Source organism: Cervus canadensis, chromosome 10 (genome assembly GCF_019320065.1).
Source record: "Cervus canadensis isolate Bull #8, Minnesota chromosome 10, ASM1932006v1, whole genome shotgun sequence".
NCBI classification, from domain to species: domain Eukaryota; kingdom Metazoa; phylum Chordata; class Mammalia; order Artiodactyla; family Cervidae; genus Cervus; species Cervus canadensis.
This window is the reverse complement of record NC_057395.1, coordinates 75,939,637-75,959,240: the sequence shown is the minus strand read 5'-3', so window position 1 is coordinate 75,959,240 and position 19,604 is coordinate 75,939,637. Positions and strand designations below refer to the sequence as shown.

At 51.1% G+C, this 19,604-nt stretch overlaps 2 protein-coding genes across 2 annotated transcripts in view; both read left to right on the top strand.

Moving 5' to 3' along the window:
- Window positions 1–927: 927 nt before the first annotated feature.
- On the top strand, window positions 928–2,784 carry LOC122448946 (scavenger receptor class F member 2-like). Its single transcript, XM_043480601.1, has 3 exons — window positions 928–960; window positions 1,004–1,454; window positions 2,672–2,784. The coding sequence occupies exons 1-3, from the start codon at window positions 928–930 to the stop codon at window positions 2,701–2,703; spliced, it is 516 nt and encodes a 171-aa protein (XP_043336536.1). The 3' UTR covers window positions 2,704–2,784.
- Window positions 2,785–2,826: 42 nt separating this feature from the next.
- Window positions 2,827–19,604, top strand: part of KCNB1 (potassium voltage-gated channel subfamily B member 1) — a 112,303-nt gene continuing 95,525 nt past the window's right edge. The window contains exon 1 of the mRNA XM_043479754.1: window positions 2,827–3,404. Coding sequence (XP_043335689.1) covers window positions 2,838–3,404 — 567 coding nt within the window. The 5' untranslated portion in view covers window positions 2,827–2,837. The remainder of the gene's footprint in view (window positions 3,405–19,604) is intronic.

Sequence of the window (19,604 nt, the reverse complement as noted above, 5' to 3'; positions counted from 1 at the left end):
TGTCCACAGCATCCATTTACTTACCAGGCAGTAGATATGGATTTGAAAGAGTAAACAAATAGGGATTTCCCTGGCAGTCAACTGGCTAATACTTCGCCTTCAGTACAGGGAGTGCAGGTTTCATCCCCGGCCTGGGAGCTAAGATTCCATATCCCTCACGGCCAAAAAACATAAAGCAGAAGCAATACTGCAACAAATTCAATAAAGACTTCTTAAATGGTCCACATTAAAAAAAATCTTTAAACAAAAAAAGAAAAGAGTAAACATGGGCCCAACTGTGGCGTCCTTAGGGAGGCCTTGCTTACTTCTCTAGGTAAGTTATTCAACTTTTTTATTCATTTCTGGAGATTATCCGATCCATCCATTCTCCCCCACTGGACAGGGCGCTCCAGGGAAGGACATAATCCTTGCTGAGCCTGGCATAGAACCTGGCACACAAGAGGCTCTTAAAGCCAATTGTCCAAAGTAACATGAATGAATGAATCCCCAAGGTTTATAAGCTAACTCACCCCTCACTCTCTCTTCCCATCACCTTGCTTTATTTTTCTTCTTAGCAGTTATCACCAGCTGCCACACTGGATATTTATTTGTTGATATACTCATTGCACACCTTCCCCCACTAGAATCTAGAATTCATTTCTAGAATTAGAGCTTAGAGTCTAGAATGGAAGCTTATGAAACCAAGGGCTATTTAAAATTGCAATTTTCCCCCCTCACTCCACCCCCCGCTCCTCACCACTCCCCATCCCCCACTCCCTTTCCTCTGCGCTTATCATGGTCTGACATATTCTTTGACTTTCTTGGTTTTGTTCTGCTTCCAACCTGCTCCACAAGGGCTGGATATTTGCGTTTGGTTTACAGCTGTATCTCAGATGCTTATCTCAGGGCCTTGCATACAGTAGGCGCTCAAGCCACACTGATGACCGGATGAAGGAAGGTGGAATTGAGAGGCAGGCAGTCGTTAGGGGCACATCCTTTGCCCAAATCCCTAACCCGCCCCCAGCCTTACCAACCAGCCGGGCCGGGCAGGCAGGAGTTAAGCGGCGAGCACGCTTCCAACCCGCAGGTGGCGCCGTCCCGCCTCGGTGCCCGACTCCGGGCGCTCAGAAGTGCGGGACAGAATCGCAGCGAGCGCGGAGCCAAGCTCAGCCCCGACTTGTTGATCTCGCCCAAGCAGCCGCCACCGCTGCCGCGGGAGCAGAAGAGGAGGAGGTGGATCGCGAGGCGCCGCCCGACCTCAGTCCTGCCGCCCGCGCCCCCAGCGCCCGCCGGCGCCCCCAACCTCGGAGAGCGCGCTCCGGCCCCGCAGCGCCTGCAGCTCCGGCGCGTCGCCTGCCCGGCCGGCGTAGGCCGGGCCCAGCCCGGCCCCGGGTCCGCCGCTGCCCGCGGGCGGGGGCGCCCGGGCGACCGCGGCAATGCGCGGTCCCTGGCCCTGGGAGGCGGCCACCCTGGGGGGTGAGTGTTGGGGCGCGCGGCGGGGACGCAGGGGGACCCAGGAGAGGGGCTCGCTTGTCGCGGTTCGGCCTGTTGGTCTACCCAGGCTCCGCGGTTTCAGGCTCGGGGAGGGGGGGCGGTGGGCAGGAGCCGGGGCTCGGAGGAGACGCGCGATCCCCATTCTTGGGTGAGGGGGTAGGGCGTGAGCTTCGCATGCCTAGGGGCTCAGAGGAGCCCTGAGATCACCAGTGCGCGGAGGGAGGAGGGCTCGTTTTGAAAAGGCCAGAAAATTCAGCTCCTTTCCCCGCCTCCCACCTCCCCCACCCCTTCTCTTCCAAGCCCCGGGAAAGGCGCAGAACCCGGAGTTATAAAAAGCCATCGCAGGAGAGAAGCGAGGAGGTGGTGGAGGAGGAGGAGAAGGAGAAGGGGGCGGGGAAGGAGCTAGGGGAGGACGGGCCAGGTGGGTCCCCCGGACTTTGTGCTCCAACCCCCGCCGTGGGGCGGGGGGCGCGGAGGGAGGGGCGGGACCCCGCGCAGAGCTCGCCTTTGCGTCTTGTGTTCACCTCGTCTCCGGAGAGACCTCAAGAGATGCTCCCGTGTGGCTTGGGGAGAGGGGTCGCTCCAGGACAGTGGGGCTGTCGTGACTATCCGGTCTGTTGTGACCGACAGGTGGGCACCTGAAACCCTCCAGAATCCCCCCAAATCTTTAAAGGTTTAGAAAAAGCAATCCCCCTCCCACCGCCCCACCGCCCCCACCCCACCCCCAGCCTTCAAATCCTAATTACCTCTGAGCGGGGGAAGGAAAACATAAGTATATATTTTTTTTTTAAAGAAGAAAAGTTTTTTCATTCAGCTGCCCTCCTTTCAGCATGGCGGGGCCAGGTGCGGCCCTCGACGGGGAGACCCAGAGAAAAGCGAGTTTCAGCACTCGACGGGGCGGACAGCGCCCCAGGCGGCAGAGTAGAGCCAGGGCGGTGGAAGCCCGGGGTGGGGCCTCCCGGGTGCCCCCGGTGCCTCTTGGGGGCCCTCTCCCTGCTCCGGAGGGCGGCCCCTCCCTCCAGTCATGGGGTGGGGCGGACTTCAGCACCGGCGGGAGGGACAGCGCCCAGCCCGGCTGCGGCCCTGAGCGGCTTAAGAGCCGGGAAGGTCAAGGCCGGCCGGGGCCGGGGTGGAGAGGTGGGGAGGGGCCGCGCACAGCTCCTTGTCCGCTGATCTGCGTCCGCTTTCTGCCTCGCAGCCGTCGGGATGGAGGTGAGAAGACGGCCGTGACGCGCGCCCGCGCGGCCCCCTGCACCCCCAGCAGCCCACAGCGCTCCCTGCCCCCCTCCCCCGCGGCGGCCGGCCTCGCCGTCCAGTGACAGCGGCCTGGGGGGGCAGGGGGGGCGGGGGCGGCCGGACCAGCGATGCCGGCGGGCATGACGAAGCATGGCTCCCGTTCCACTAGCTCGCTGCCACCCGAGCCCATGGAGATCGTGCGCAGCAAGGCGTGCTCGAGGCGCGTCCGCCTCAATGTCGGTGGGCTGGCACACGAGGTGCTCTGGCGCACCCTGGACCGCCTGCCCCGCACGCGGCTGGGCAAGCTCCGCGACTGCAACACGCACGACTCGCTGCTGGAGGTGTGCGACGACTACAGCCTCGACGACAACGAGTACTTCTTTGACCGCCACCCGGGCGCCTTCACCTCCATCCTGAACTTCTACCGCACCGGGCGGCTGCACATGATGGAGGAGATGTGCGCGCTCAGCTTCAGCCAAGAGCTGGACTACTGGGGCATCGACGAAATCTACCTGGAGTCCTGCTGCCAGGCCCGCTACCACCAGAAGAAGGAACAAATGAACGAGGAGCTCAAGCGCGAGGCGGAGACGCTCCGCGAGCGGGAGGGCGAGGAGTTCGACAACACGTGCTGCGCGGAGAAGAGGAAGAAACTCTGGGACTTACTGGAGAAGCCCAATTCCTCTGTGGCCGCCAAGGTGAGTGTGGAATCCGGACGGGGCTGGGGTGGGGGGGTGGTTCTGCCTGCGTGCCCAGATCGAGGACCACGGCTGGGGGGGACTGTGGCTTAGTTCCCACAAATATGAAGACCAGGAAAGAGAAAGGGCTGTGGCTGAGACCTCAGAGGTGAGAACCAACACCCCCTTCAGACTGTTCGTTCCTGTATGGCTCTGGCCACCTCATTCTTTTATTATTCAATACTTTATACCCCAGCTTTGCTGGAGCAAAGGATTTGTGGAGACTTACGAAAACCCACTTCAAGAGAATGGACACTGCAAATAACAGGGCACAGAGGGGCAGTAAAGCCTCGAGATGGAGTAGAGTTGGGTTAGGTCTATTCTGCATAATGCTCCCTTGTGGATGCCTAGACCCAGGCTAGAGGAGAGTCACTCTGCAATTTTAATACTTATCCCTATATTTATAACCCCACTTTGCTCCAAGGAGGGAATGAAGCAGCTTACAGACCTACTTGGAGGACATTGAGATACTGTCAGGCAGTTTTAACATAAGTGAGAAAAATGAGGCAAAGGGATTCTGAGGGATGGCTGTGTGCGTGCATGATGCATGCAGCTGGTTGTGGGCGCCTGTGGGCCAAGGGTCACCCCTGGTTTGTCCTTTCTTCATTTGTTTGGTGAGTTGATTCCCAGAATGGTTGATGCAGCTTCTAAAGATGCTTTGGCTGTCGGAAGAGGATGTAAATTTTGAAATAGGGGAGAAAAAATGAGGCAATGTGAAAAAGAAAGCAGGAGAAAGAGGCAGGAATGCGTCCTGTCACAATGGATAGAACTATGTGCTGCCACGTAAAAAAAACAGGGGCTGGGCTGATTCATGTCAATGTATGGCAAAAACCACTACAATACTGTAAAGTAATTAGCCTCCAACTAATAAAAATAAATGAAAAAAAAAAAGATCAGGGGCTGTAAGGGATGAAGGAAGGCTTGAGTAGCGAGCCAGACCAGGGCAGGAGGTCATTTGCTGATGAGTAACTTGTCTGTGTCAGACTGGGACTCGGGGATGCCTCAGAGAGATGGGGGCCTATCTTCACGTGGCCAAGCTGCTGGGAGTTACAAGGAAATGAGAACACACTGTGTGCAGTGCCATAAAAGAGGCCATGCGGGTCCAGAGGGAGCAGAAAAGAGAGGCGCTAAGGTCAGGGTCCAGGAAGACCAAGCCGGGAAAGATACGTTGAACATAACTCCTTCCCTGAGAGCAGGGCCAGTAAGACAGGGGAAGAACAGATAAATGCATTCATGGCAAAAAGAAAAAGAGAGAAGGAAATCTGCATGCCAGCCATGATGTGTGAGCTCGTAGGGGACAGTCTACTGTCCAGAGGCCTGTCCTGCCCTCTCATTGTGGGTGCCCCCTGGCTCAACTGGCCCCTCACTAAAGACCACGTGGAGGGCCAGATCTGGAGGGGATTTGGAGGGGGGCTTCTCTCCAGATCTGCCTGCCCAAGGAGAGGCCTTTGTGAGTGTGAATGTAGGACTGAGTGCTTGGTTGGAGCGCAGAGAGAGGTTTTCTCTTTTCCCTGTCCACCCTACAGAGGACACAGAGATTCCTAGGCCCATCTCCTCTTTGCGGGCTGCCTCTGGCCATAATCCTGCCCCAGGGTTCGTGTCCAAAAAGCCTCTGTCTTAAGACATAGTCACTCACCCTTAACCAGCTTAGGATCAGCAGACTTATTTTGCTATTTCCAGGCCTGACCAGGTTTCTCCCCTCCACACCTGGTTTAGACCCAGATATGACTCCCTCCTCTCTGTCCTGTCCCTAAGACAAGACAGTGAGGGGCAGAGCAGGGGAGGGTCCGTCCCCCAGAAGAAGTAGGCAAAGGGCTCTGTTTGGGTTGGTGCCTGGCAGCGAGGTAGGTAGCTCAGGCTTATAAAAGGTGCTGGTTGGGAATAAACAGCTTCGTCACTCCCTCGGGTTAATCCGATCACAGGGACGAGTTTCATGACCTCTCTGTGATCATGGGCTGGGGCTGCTAGCTAGTCCTAGCAGATGGACGATCTAGGATATTTGCAGCCAAGGCTGAAATGGTGTGGCAGGCAGGTTCATTGGCCCTCAGCATAGAAATCCTGCTATTGATCACGTATCCACTGTATATGGACAACACATTTAGGCTTATACCAGTTCCCTATTATTAAACCCCACCTTTCAAAAAGAGGGAAGATCAGAGAGGTTAAGTAACTTGCCTAAGGTCACACAGCAGGCAAATGGGAGTAGCCAGAAATTCAGACTCAAGTGTGATTTTGAATTACTCTTCTTTCCACAGTGATTAAGTACCATAGTCTCCTTCCCAGTCTCCCTGCTTCCACCTTTGCCTCCTGCAATCCATTCCCCATTCAGCAGCCAGAATGAGCTTTTCTAGATGTAATTGGATCACATTATTCATCTGCTCAAAATGCTCCAGAGAGTTTTCCCACTACAGAATAAAGTCCAAACCCTTCACCACGAATTCAGCCCCATGACCTCTCTGAACTCATCTCTTCTCTAGTTCACTCAGTTTCAGCCCCACTGGCCTCCTTGCTCTTCCCTACACAGATCCATTTGTCCTAACTCAGGACCTTTGCGCTTGTGTTCCTACCACCTGGAATTCTCTTTCCCATATCATCCCATGGCTGGTCACTCTTTCTCATTTCTTTTAGGAGCTGGTCCCGGCTCAGATGTCCCCTCCTCCAAAAGACCTTTCCAGACCCCTATCTAAGACAGCCTCTCTCTTCTTACACTGACGTTTTGTAGTGTCTTTCTTGCACAGGGCTTGAGCACTATCTGAAATTGTACCCACTTCTTTGTGTTTCTCAGTTCCTCCTCTATAAGAATATGAGCGTCATGAGTTGTATTCACTGCCCCATTCTCAGTACCCATCATGGTGCCTGGCACAGAGCAGCTCCAGATAAATCCAGATGGAATGAATGAATGGAGCAATCAGTCAGTCAGTGTGTCTCAAGGACCTGTCACTCCTTCCTTTCAACCCACCTGCAACCCAGTTCTCTGTGCCTCTGGCCTCCTTGGGTGATTTGTTCTTTGCCCTCCCCACCCGCTCCCAGCTCCCCAACTTGGAAGCTTCACTTGTTAGAACAGCAAGGCCTGTAGAAATTTCTCAGGGTTCGCAGCATAAGAAGTCAAATGGAGGACCATGGCTGGGTGATTGTGAGATCCAGAAATGCCGTATATTATATGTGCAGGACCACAGACAGACCTGGCTTTCAAGGCCAGGTTCACCGTCTCTCCAGTTTCTGGCCTTCAGCGAGTTCTTCCCATCTCCAAGCTGTGGCCTCCAGCCTGGAAAGTACAGATAAAAGGTCCACCTTGAAGGGTCATCGCATTTGCCAGAATTTAGCACAGTGCCTACCCCATAGTACATAGGGCTTGTTTTCATAAATAATCAGCAGCAGAGTCCTCTCTCTCTGGCTGGGTGGGCTGGGTTGCAGCAAGTCTTTTCCTTCTGATAGCGGCCCTGAGTGGCTGAGCTGCTGCTGTTAATAATTGATGGATGTTCTGGCAGCATGGAGACAAACCAAAGCACCAGCCCTTGCCTTCCCCGTCAGGGGAGTGAAAATCAAAATCCATTAGACAAACGGCAGTGTGATTGATTCCAGTTTGGAAGCTGGGGTTAGTCTCATCAGAGTGATGGCGTTGTGGTTCTGGGCCACCGCTGGGTTTCTGCTTTCTGGGAAAACGACAAGCTTTTCTCAGTAGGAGAGACAGAGAGCTAATTTGCCAGGCCAGGAGGGTCTTTGGTCCCTGGAAGAGGCTCAAGGTTAAAGCCTGAGATGATTTCCAGAGGAGCTGCCATTTGTTGTGCCAGGCACCAATTAGATGCTTTCTATGTACTATCATTGAAATCCTTTCAGCAATTCAATCAAGGTAGTCCTCCCACTTGGGTTACAAGTCACAGAATAGGAAACTGAAAGTGTCTTCTATAAGGAGGAGGCTGCATCTTTTCCCCTAACAGGGAGTTTCAAGGCTTTGGGCTAATGGTTCCATGATGCCATTAGGATTCTAGATTCTTTTTTTAAATTAATTAATTAGACTGTGTCAAGTCTTAGCTGCAGCACAAGTGACATTCGTTTGGCCATGCGGGATCTCTCATCGGGGCACACGGACTCCCTAATTGTGTCAAGCGGGTTCCAGAGCGCTCGGGGCTTCAGTAGTTGCAGTGCGCAGCCTAAGCTGTTTGGCAGCATGTGGGATCTTAGTTGCCGGACCAGGGATGGAACCCGAGTCCCCCGCACTGCAAAGCAGATTCTTCACCACTGGACCACCAAGGAAGTCCCAGGATTCTAGATTCTTCCTGTCCTTCTGCTCCTCCAGCTCCTGCAGGTAGCTTGGTCCTCAGGCTGGACGTGTGGGATCATGAGTTGGCTACCCAGTTCTAGCCTTCAAATAGAGACACATGATGTCCAAACAGTGAAGGGGGGTGTGCCCTCTTCTATGCCAGCTTTTTTCTTATTCCCTCCCAGCGTAATCTTTCCCAGCAGCCCCCTGGCAGGCTTCTTTTTAAATCCCATTGGCCAGCGTCAGGTCACACGCTCATGCTTTAGCCGCAGGGAAGCCTGGGAAAGCAAGTGTCTGGCCTTTTCGGATGAAGCGGGGGAATGGATTCGATGAGTGGCATTAATATTATTTTACAAAGAAGAAATGGAAGTTCTGAGAGGGGCAGTCACTCGCCGGAGCTCACACAACTAAGTCAATATTTGTTGAAGGAATGAAAAGGGCAGAACGAGGGTTTGAACCCAGGTTGGCCTGGTTCCCGAGCCTGTGCTTCTTCATCCCAGAATCTCGGGCGATCATTCAAGCTTCTTCGGTGAGCTCCTCTGCCAAACGGTGATGGCATGAGTGCCCACCCCTTGGGATTTCCGATGGCGAATGTAATTTGCAAATGAAAGTACTTTTTGAATATGAATCATTGTTATTATATTCCAAAGTGGAAGTATCCTTCATTTAGAGACGCTGGTCAGTGGTTTGCCCACCACAGATTTGATTAGGAATCAGCTCTGGGGCTTCCCTTGTGGCTCATTGGTGGGGAGTCGGCCTGCCAGTGCAGGATGGGTTAGACTCCCGATCCAGGAGGATCCCACATACCGCGGAGCCACTGAGCCCGTGAGCCCCGTCTACTGAGCCTGCGCTCTAGACCCCGGGAACTGCAACTACTGAACCCAAGTGCCCTAGGGTTCTTGCTCTACAACAAGAAAAGCCACCCCAGTGAGAAGCCCACACACAACTAGAGAGTAGCCGCAGCTCGCCACAACTAGATAAAAGCCCTCGCGGCAAATAAGACCCAGCACAGTCAAAAATAAATAAATAAAAACTAAAAAAAAAAAAAAGAATCAGCTCTGGAGCCCTGCAGATGTGGTTCATTTCTACATCGATTACCAGGAATGTGACACCTCGGCCAAGTTCCTTTCCTCCTCTGAGTCTCAATTTCCTCCTCTAGAAAATGGGAATTATAATGGAGCCCACCTCTTAGGGCCTTTATGAGATAATCTGCACAAAGAGCTTAACCCAGTGCCTGGTATATGGTAAACATTCTATGAGTGACAATAGTGATTATTTGTATTGTCATTGGATTCCTCTTTTTTAACTACTCCCCCGGTTGGCCACATCCCCTATTACAGTGTTGTTGATTGTAGGCTCACTGCCTGCCCCCTTGGGATTTCACGCCTTCAGTGTGATGATGCTTCTGCTTCCTTGATCTGATCCAGGGGGCATTCATGTTTTATCATCGAGAAAAATGAGGGAGGGACTTCTCTGGTGGTCCAGTGGCTAAGACTCCTAATACGTGTGGCTCAGGTTCCATCCCTGGTCAGCAAAGCAGATCCCACATGCTGCAGCGAAAACTGAAGATCCTGCATGCCACAGCTAAGACCTAGAACAGTCAAATAAATAAATACATACAGTTAAAACAGAAGAAAAGTGAGGGAAACCAACTCAGAATCCATGGGGCCAATCCAGTGCCGTGAGTCCCCTGGCCAAGGCACCTGCTGGCACCATGTCAGTCATCCTGGATGTTTGCATTTATTCCTGGGGAACAATATGCCAGAGACTCAGAATCCCCACTGTGGGGGTCACAGAGACCTGGATTTGAATCCCAGACCCAACATTGCCTGGCTTGGACTTTGGACCAATCTCTTCACCTCTCGTAGCTTCTGTTTCCCCCTCTGTAAATGAGAATGGAAATAAAAGCCACCTCCCAGGGGTGCCTGGAGGACTTAGTATGCCAGTGCATGGAAAGCAGTGAAGCCACGCTTCATAAATCCAGCATCCTGATTTGATCAAAGGAAACACGGAGGATGCTTCAAGGACTTGCCAGGGTCACACAACAAGTCGGGCAAGATCGGGGGCTGTTTTTCAGGCCTTTCTGCCCCCCCACCCCCACCCCATTACCCTTACTGAGGTTCCGGGCCTTTCCTTTCCATCCCCTGATCAGGTCATACCTTGGCAGCTGGTCTCTTGGGGGTTTTGAAAGGCTCTGAAAAGCCTTCTGAGATTGTCGAAATGCTTAGGAAGGAAAAGTCCTGGCCAAGTGAGCAGTTTGGCCAAAGTTTAATTAACTGAAAGAGAACAAGTGCGCATGAAGCACCAACTCCATCCCAGCACTGTGTGGACTGCTCGTACTTGACGGCATCATGGATGGGAGCCCTGATTTTAGAACTGGATCGCCCAGGTTCAAGGTCCAACTCATCCACTTACTCACCATGTGATGTGTGGCAAACTGCCTGCCTCCTTGCACCCGGGTTCCTTCACATAAAACGGGGGCAACAGCAGGATTGTCTCATTGAATTGCCATCAGAATTTAATGAGCTAATGCACACAAACCCTTTCAAACAGGGTTTGGCACATAAAAAGCCCTCAGTAACTCTTAGGGGATTTTATTTTGTGAGTTTTTTTTTCAATCAATATTTTATTTTTTTATTGGCGTATAATTGCTTTCCAACGTGTTAGTTTCTGCTGTGAAACAAAGTGAATCAGCTCTATGTATACACAAATCCCCTCCTCTGTTTTGTTTCTTTGTTTTATAACGTGCTTTACTGTATAACATGTGTTTAACATCATCCATGTCAAATTGGGGTCCTATGTCCTTCATTGTAATGACTTTATTGTATTCCAACTGTGTTTATTTTAATCTTTATTAATTATTTCCTAGCCTGGAATTTTTTTTTAATTGAATGGTTTGTTTTTAATTGTCATTTCGTTTAACCCTCTGAACTGTCCTGCCAGATAAATATGATCCTTTTAAAAAAATTCATTATTCTTACAAAATGATACATACTCATCATAAGATGAAGTTACATAACTTGACTCGATGTCACACAGGCAGTTGGAGCAGAACGGGGACCCGATCATGATGGAGAAGATGTGATCAACGTCTCAACCACATCCTTTTAGCTTTTAACCTTTGCAGGGTCAGTAGTCCCCTCCAACCTGCAGCACTTGCAGTTCTTTGCCTAGAAGCTTCCTCTGGCTGTTGGAGTCCAGTAAAGACAGGGAGTTCTGGCCCTACCTGGAGGAAGCAACCCTCAACCAATGACTGATGGAGAAGGTGTATAAATACTTCAGCTCGCTCCTCCCCAGTGCATGTTTGCATGCGTGCTAAGTCACTTCAGTCGTGTCTGACTCTGTGTGACCCCATGGACGGTAGCTCACCAGGCTCCTCTGCCCATGGGATTCTCCAGGCAAGAAGACAGGAATGGGTTGAAATGCCCTCCTCCAGGGGATCCCCCTGGGGATCGAGCCCCCAGGGATGGGGCTTGAACTCAGGCCTCTTACGTCTCCTGCATTGGCAGGCAATTTCTTTACCACTAGTGCCACCTGGGAAGGTCCCCTCCCCGGATAGGGGTACAGCTCCGAGGTGCATGGCCCACAGTGGCCCCCAGAGGCCCTCAGCAGAATTCAGCCCCAGGTGCCTGTAGTGGCTCCTTGCTTGATAGTACACTCTGGCCTCTTTCCCTTCCCTGTCTCAGATCTCCTCTGGTAGGGGCACCGGTGTGTCCTGGGATCGCCTTCCACCTAAACCACTTTACTCAGATTCTTGTCTTAGGATCTGGCTCTGGGGCTGCAACCAAAGACTTGTGGGAAACCTCAGACTCCTACCTGGGATCATCTTTTTTTTCAGCATTTATTTGGTTGCATGGGGTGTAGCACGTGGGGTCTTCACTGCCATGCACAAAGTCTCCAGTCGTGATACACTGACTCAGTAGTTTGTGGCACGTGCTCTGCGGTGTATGGGATCTTCGTTCCTCTCCCAGGGATCGAACTGCGTCCTCTGCATTGAAAGCCAGATTCTTAACCACTGGACCACTGGGGAAGTGGCTGGGATCAGCTTCAAAGAAGACATTCCTGGGCTGGCTGGGCTCAGTCAGCCTCACCTCCATCTCCTGCAGAAAATTAAAACAGCAGCAACCGCAGCAGTGGCCACCCCTCTGCTTACTGTGTGCTGGGCGTGGTGCAAAGAGCGTTGGGCACACAGTGGTGTCCGATCCCCAGTCACCCCACTCAGTTCAGTTCAGTTCAGTTCAGTTGCTCAGTTGTGTCTGACTCTTTGCGACCCCATGAACTGCAGCATGCCAGGCCTCCCTGTCCATCACCAACTCCCAGAGTCCACCCACACCCATGTCCATTGTGTCGGTGATGCCATCCAACCATCTCATCCTCTGTCGTCCCCCTCTCCTCCTGCCCTCAATCTTTCCCAGCATCAGGGTCTTTTCAAATGAGTCAGCTCTCCGCATCAGGTGGCCAAAGTATTGGAGTTTCAGCTTCAACATCAGTCCTTCCAATGAACACCCAGGACTGATCTCCTTTAGGATGGACTGGTTGGATCTCCTTGCAGTCCAAGGGACACTCAAGAGTCTTCTCCAACACCACAGTTCAAAAGCATCAGTTCTTCGGCACTCAGCTTTCTTTATAGTCTAACTCTCACGTCCATACATGACTACTGGAAAAACCATAGCCTTGACTAGATGGACCTTTGTTGACAAAGTAATGTCTCTGCCTTTTAATGTGCTATCTAAGTTAGTCATAACTTTCCTTCCAAGGAGCAAGCGTCTTTTAATTTTATGGCTGCAATCACCATCCTCAGTGATTTTGGAGCCCCCAAAATAAAGGCAGCCACTGTGTCCACTGTAAGGAGGGGTAATTATCCTCGTCTCACAGCTGTGGAAACTGGGGCCCAGAGAGGTGAAGTCACTGGCCCAGGGTCACACAGCGAATGGGAGGACTGTGAGTCTGTGATCTGGCCTCCATACCGTGCGATTGACCTTCAGGAAGTGAGACGCAAGTTTCACGCGGCCTCTTCACCTTGGAGAATGGAAGTGCTCCGGGTGTAAGAGGCCTCCAGGGTCTTCCATCTGACTTGGAAGCGTTTCTGGCTCCTGCTCCTTTACGACCTTGCCCCCAAAGGGCTATGGACCAGGACTATTGGAGACACGGGCTTAGCAACAAGCTTTGTTTTCATGGATAATTTAAATAGACCAGGCTCTACCTTGTTCTCGATTTTGGTGTCTCTGGTAGAGGTGGGCCCAACCAGATGGGGTCAGGGACAGACAGACACCGCAGCTCCCAAATTGGAGGAGGAGCCGAAATTCACATGTTTGTATCAGGAGCGCCAATTCTCCTTTAAAATTTTCCCTGATGACATCAGTAACAAATAAGACATAATGTAACCACATGAGACATATTCCTGCCTAGATGGCCTGGGTTCAGTTCCACCCCCACTGCTTCCTGGCCATGTGAGCCCACGAGGCTCCTCACTTGTGCAAGGCTGGACATGGGAATAATAAATAGGGTGCTCTTCATCAAGCAGGGATGTTCACCCCCATCTGAACATTTGGGTCACCTGAGCTTCGACAAACACCTGTGCCCAGACCCCACGATTGAAACAGTCTCTGGGTGATTTCTTTTAATTAATTAGGCTGCCTCAGATCTTAGTTGTGGCATGTAGAATCTTTGTTGCATCGTGGAGTATCTTTTATTGCAGCGCCCTCGGACTCAGTCATTGGGGCATGTGGGTTCCAGAGTGCATGGACTTAGTTACCCCAAGCCATGTGGATCTTTCCTGGGTCGGGGAGATCCCCTGGGAAAGGGATAAGCTACCCACTTCTGTATTCTTGGGCTTCCCTGGTGGCTCAGATGGTAAAGAATCTGCCTGCAGTGCAGGAGACCCCGGTTCCATCCCTGGGTTGGGAAGATCCCGTGGAGGAGGGCATGGCAATCCACTTCAGTATTCTTGCCTGGAGAATCCCCATGGACAGAGGAGCCTGGAGGGCTACAGTCAATGGGGTTGCAAAGAGTCGGACAGGACTGAGTGACAGCACAGGCCAGCACAGAGACTGAGACCATTCAAAAAAACAAATACAGATGCTTCTCCGACCTGAGCAATTGTGAAAAAGAAATCATGAGACAGAGGAAGATGCAGACTAACTGAATATCTGATGTGATGGCGGAATGAATGCTGTTCCTTTAGGTGTGATAATTGCTGTTGTGATTATTTTTGAAAATATATATGTTTTATAGATACATACTGAAATATTCATGGATAAAATGCCAAGATGAAATAAATATGCAATATTTTGGCTGTGAAACACGTACCATGGAGAAAGATCAGCAAGGAAGGGGGTGGCAGTGATCAGGTGAGGGAGTTTAACCAGGATGGTCAGATAAGGCCTCTAAGAAAGTGCTGGGACTTCCCTGGTGGTCCAGTGGTTGAGTCTGTCTTGTAATGCAGGGGATGCAGGTTCGATCCCTGGTCAGCAAACTAAGGTCACACATGCCACAGAGCAACTGAGCCCTCCCACCATAACTAGAGAGTCTGTGGGTCACAACGAAAGATCCCACCTGCTGCAACTAAGACCCCACACAGCTGAATGAATACATAAATATTTAAAGAAAAGAAAGTGCCAATTAAGCAGCAACCTGAAGGAAGGGAGCGAGGGAGGCAGGTGGACTTGAGGGGAAGAGTGTTTCTGAAGGAGAAACAGCACGTGCTAAGGCCTTAGGGCATGAACGCGTCTGGGAGAGTCAAGAAACAGCCAGTGGTCAGTATGGCGGGGGGAGTGGGGCAGGCATGGGCTGGGGAGGTGAGATCAGAGGGACCACGTTGTTGCTGTGGGATTCTGGCCTTTCTTCAGAGTCTGAGCCTCTACACTGGCCTCCCTGCCTCCAGCTGTCCCCTTCCAGCCCATCCCCTGCAGGGAACCCCAGTCGTCTTTCTCAAAGATGATAATTTGCTCATGCTCTCCCTTCCATGGCTCTCACTGCCCCCGGAGTCAAGTACAGACTCCTCAACCTGACCTTCAAGACCTCAACCCACCGCTCCACTGTGCTCTCCTCCTGTCTGCTCTCCGTGGTACCCTCTGCCCACATCACACCCACCTTTTCACATTCCCCGAATACTCCAGCCTGCTTGGGTCCTGCTCCACGCTTCCGCCCAAGCTGACTTCTCCGCCCTGCACTCCGTCCTTCCTCCTGTCTGCCTGCAGCCTCCCTCTCTGCTCCCCCTCCAAGGGCCGGCTTCTCCCTCCCCCGCCACCCACACCAGCTCCAGGCAGTGCTGCCTGCTCCTCCGCCCCCATCTAGGCTCTGGAAACGTGATGTTCATACCTTCTTTGCACAAAACGCTCCGAAGACTAGCTTAGGAGTTGTTCTGTGGATGCCAGGCCCACAGAGAGAAAGGGACGTGTAAGAGAGCAGGCTCTACCGCCCGACTGCCTACACTCACATCTCAGCTCAGTGGCGATTCAAACTGCGGGCCCTTGAGGGAATGACAGTTTCTCTGGGCTTCGATTTCCTGAGCCGTAATTCGTGTGCCTCACGACAACCAGAGTCGTTGTGACAGTTATGTACGAAGCGCTTGGCCGTCCCCGGCGCTCAGCAAGTGTTCAGTACGAGTTAACTGTTGCTGCTGTTGTTATTTTTTTATTGCAGTTAAGGGTTCATAAATGTTTGTGGAGTGAATGAATGAGCGAATTGGCATGATCGTATGGTGGTCAGAGGGGTCTCTCTTATTAGGCAAGGGTCTCCTAGGCGTACCCTCTCCGCCCCACCCCCAGTCTCCTCCCACCTTCCTGGTCTCTACCTGCCCACCACCGTCCCCACCCTTCCTGGGCCAGGAGAGGACTTCTGAGCTTCCCTTCATAGTGGGGAGGTTAAATTAGATACTTGAGATGTCCCTTCGCATCTTGACTGCTCCATGTTTGCTCTGTAGCTCTGCTGCAGCTCCACCATAAATGCCCACCATGGCCTGGCACGCAGACACTGTCTTTGAGAGAATAATGTTTCACTGGCCGGTTCCCCACATCATTCACATCCGCCAGGTAATGGGCCTGGAGTCAAACAGCTTCTAAAAATAGACCATTGTATTTCTCTAACTGCTACCTAGGGCCATCCCTGAGACTTTCCAAGGCCTGTGTGATCCTCAGGGCCCTTGACCTTGGCCAGCATTGATTCTCAGAGGCTCTGTAGACCCAACTGTACTTGACAAAGAGGCACCCTATGAGTGCCCTGCAGGGGCACGTGAGAAGAGGACAGACCGGAGGTAGTGCTGGCTGCTCAGACTGAGTCCTGGCCGACTCTGCGGGGCCCATGGACGCGGCACGCCAGCCTCCTCTGTCCCCCACCAGCACCCGGAGTCCGCTCAAATGCATGTCCAGTGAGTCGGTGACGCTGTTGAACTATCTCATTCTCTGCCGCCCCCTTCTCCTTTTACCTTCAGTCCTTCCCAGCATCACGATCTTTACCAGTGAGTTGGCTCTTCGCATCACGTGGCCAAAGTATTGGAGCTTCAGCTTTACCATCAGTCCTTCCAGTAAATAATCTAGGTTGGTCTCCTTTAGGATGGACCGGTTGGATCTCCTTGCAGCCCAAGGGACTCTCAAGAGTCCTCTCCAGCACCACAGTTCAAAAGCATCAATTCTTTGGTGCTCAGCCCTCTTTATGGTCCAACTCTCAAGTCCATACATGACTACTGGAAAAATCATAGCTCTGACTATTTGTCAGCAAACTGACATCTCTGCTTTTTAATACACTGTCTAGGTTTGTCATAGATTTCCTTCCAAGGAGCAAGCATCTTTTAATTTCACGGTTGCAGTCACCGTCTGCAAGAAAATAAGTTCTGTCACTGCTTCCACTTTTTCCCCATTCTATTTGCCATGAAGAGATTGGACCAGATGCCATAATCTTAGTTTGTTTGTTTTTTTTCCAATTCTCACTCCCATTTGCTGGCTTTTTTTTTTTTTTTTTGTACTTCAATGATTTAATTATTTATCTTTATTTCATTATTATTTATCTTTAAATTTGAATTTCTAATAGTTATTTTATAGTTTTGCAGAATATTATCATTATTTGGGTTTTTTTCCTAAACACTCTCTTTAAGTAAATCCACATTATCCACTTTTGAACACTTAAACCATTTTTTGTATGCTCAGCCAGTTAGTCATGTCCTACTCTTTGAGATCCCATGGACTATAGCCTGCCAGGCTCCTCTGTCTATGGAATTTTTCAGGGAACGATACTGGAGTGGGTTGCCATTTCCTATTCCAGGCATGATCTTTGTTTTTTGATGTTGAGGTTCAAGCCAGCTTTTTCCTATTTCCCATTCTCAGCCTCATCTCAGATGCAGCCATTGTCACTCTCTTTTTTCACCCTCATCAAGAGGCTCTTGAGTTCCTCTTCACTTTCTGCCATTAGAGTGGTATCATCTGCCTATCCAAGGTTGTTGAAATGGACTTAAAGTTCAAATGGACTTAAGCAAAACAAACAAACAAAAAAAGATAATTGGAAAGACCTGCGTTAGGTAAGGTTTCAGGTAGGGCTGGATCCAGGGGCTTAACAATGTCTTCAAGTATTGGTCTCCAGTCCATCTAAGTCTCTTCTTATCCATGTTGGTTTCTCAGCAGGCTGTGCAGACGTGGCTGGAAAGATAGCATCCAGCAACTGTATGTTTCCATTCTGGGGGAAAAGCGAGTTTCTTTCCCAATGATTCCAGCAAAATCCCAGGGCTGATTCTCACTGGCCCATCCCTAAGCCAATTGCTTAGCCAGGTCTGGGTCACGTGACAATGGCTGGCTCTGAGATGAGACTGAGAAAGGGAAATAGGTAGTTCTTCAAAGGAAAATTGAAATACTGTTGCCAAGAAAGCAGAGAATAAATGTAAGCTGGCAAAAATAATCCATAGCCATTAGGGAGCTTAGAGCCTGCTGGAGGGAGATAGGCATTAAACAAATAAAAAGTTAATTGAAAGAATAATCACAAAGTGTAGCATGTATGCTGGGAAGGAAAGAAGGTATTTTGATAGAGAGTAGCAGGCCAAGGTCAAAGAGGGATGCAGGTGGCCCTTTCTGAGACCCTGAACTTGATTTCTCTCTTTTCTGAGCCACAGTAGTGATAGTCTTCTATAAATTCTGTTTCAACCTCTCCTGCACCATTTAGCAGGCTCCCTCTTGTGTTCTGTTTTCTTCTCATCCTGTCTTATAGCTCCAGCTAAAGCAGGATATTCTCAAAGGCTAGGACCTTTATCTTACTCACTGCTGTGTTCTAAAGCAGGATGGGTGGCCAGTTTTGTAAATAAAGTTTTATTGGAACATCATCATGTTCATTTATCTATTAATGAGGGCTGCTTTTGGTCACAACAGCATTTAGGGGGAAAGCTTTCTGACCTGTGTTCTAAAGTCATCCCAGAGCCTGATACAGGCAAGGGGCTGACTTTTTCAGAGGGAGTTTGTTGAAGGACTGGAGAGAGGGAGCGAAGGCACAAGCTAGCTGTGTGACCTTGAACAAATCACTTAACCTCTCTGGGCCTCTGGCTCTGTATCTTGTGATGCCAGCTGCCCCTTCTCCTCCCTCAGACCTTGGCTCATACGGCACCTCTTCAGAAAGAATCTCCCTGACCTTGAACTACCAGTTTGGATTTGGTGGCATTTCTGCTCTTTCCATGATAAAAATCTCTCTGGTTTATTTTGAGATTAGGTTCACTTGAGGCAGGTGTCTTTCCTTGCCTCTTCACCAGTGTTTTTCCTTGTCTCCTATACCATCACCCTGGTGGGGTGAGTGGAAAGAGCTCTGACCTGGAACTCTGGAGGCCTGCGTTCATAACCCCAGCATCACCACATAGGAGCTCTGAGACCCTAGGCAAACAGATGCAGCTCTTCTCTGGTTCTCAGTTTCTTTACCTAAAAAATGGGCACGGTAACTTGTCAAGCAGGACTGCTGGAAAGATAGCTGCACTCTCCTGTGCCGGAGTGGCCAGCACGGCGCTGGCCAGGCCTGGAGGCTCCATTCATGTTGCTGATTTTCCTTCTCTCTTCCTTCTCTCAAGAGGAAGAGGGGAAAGAGAGGCTACCCTAAACCTTGCCTTAATCAGGCCTTTGCGTGCTCAAACCCTTCGTGCAATGACTGTGCCAAGGAGGAACTGCAGATTGGGGGGAGTGGCTTAGACACTCCCCCAATCTTCTCCCCAGGCTCCATCACCGCTGCAACCTTTGATGTGGACACACGGAGCTTTCTCCATCTTACACAAAGCCCCAGGCAAATGCAACCCAAGCTAAGTCCCCTGGTCCCTCTGCCCGCCTCCAGGTTTCTACCTGCCAGTATGCCCTGCGTAAAAATTGTAGATTCTTGCTGGCCTCACGACTGGGAGCGTAGGCCAATCCAAAGAGGTGGTTTTTAACACTCAGCCTTAGTGTCAGGGAGGCAGGAGGAGTGGTGGGTACTGCAGTGACCTGGAGCAGACGTGCCCATCTAATGAGGCAGCTGGATTCAGGTCTAGGCTGGATTCTGCATCCAGCCTGGGTTCTGGGCCCAACCAGAAACATGAGCTTTCACTGAGATATCCCAATTTTTCAATGTCGCTGAAGAATTTTTTAAAAATGAAAAACATTTGAGTGAGCCAAACAGAACACCTCTGAGGGCCACCATTCAGCCTTTGGGGTTCCACTTTTTAACCCCTGCAGCATAGAACCTTCGATGGCTAGAAATGGCAAGGGGGATCGCTTCCTGCCTCTGAGACCCTCCCATCCGGAAGGGAGTGGGGTAAGGGGGATAGAGCTTGGATGACAGAAGCAACAGGTCCCCTCTCCTTATTCCTGGCATCAAGGACAACACAGGGTGGCAAGTGTCTGTTGAATGAATGACTGTCCCACACAGATGGAAGTTGGCTCCAAAACTCAAGGCAGCCCATCCGTGGA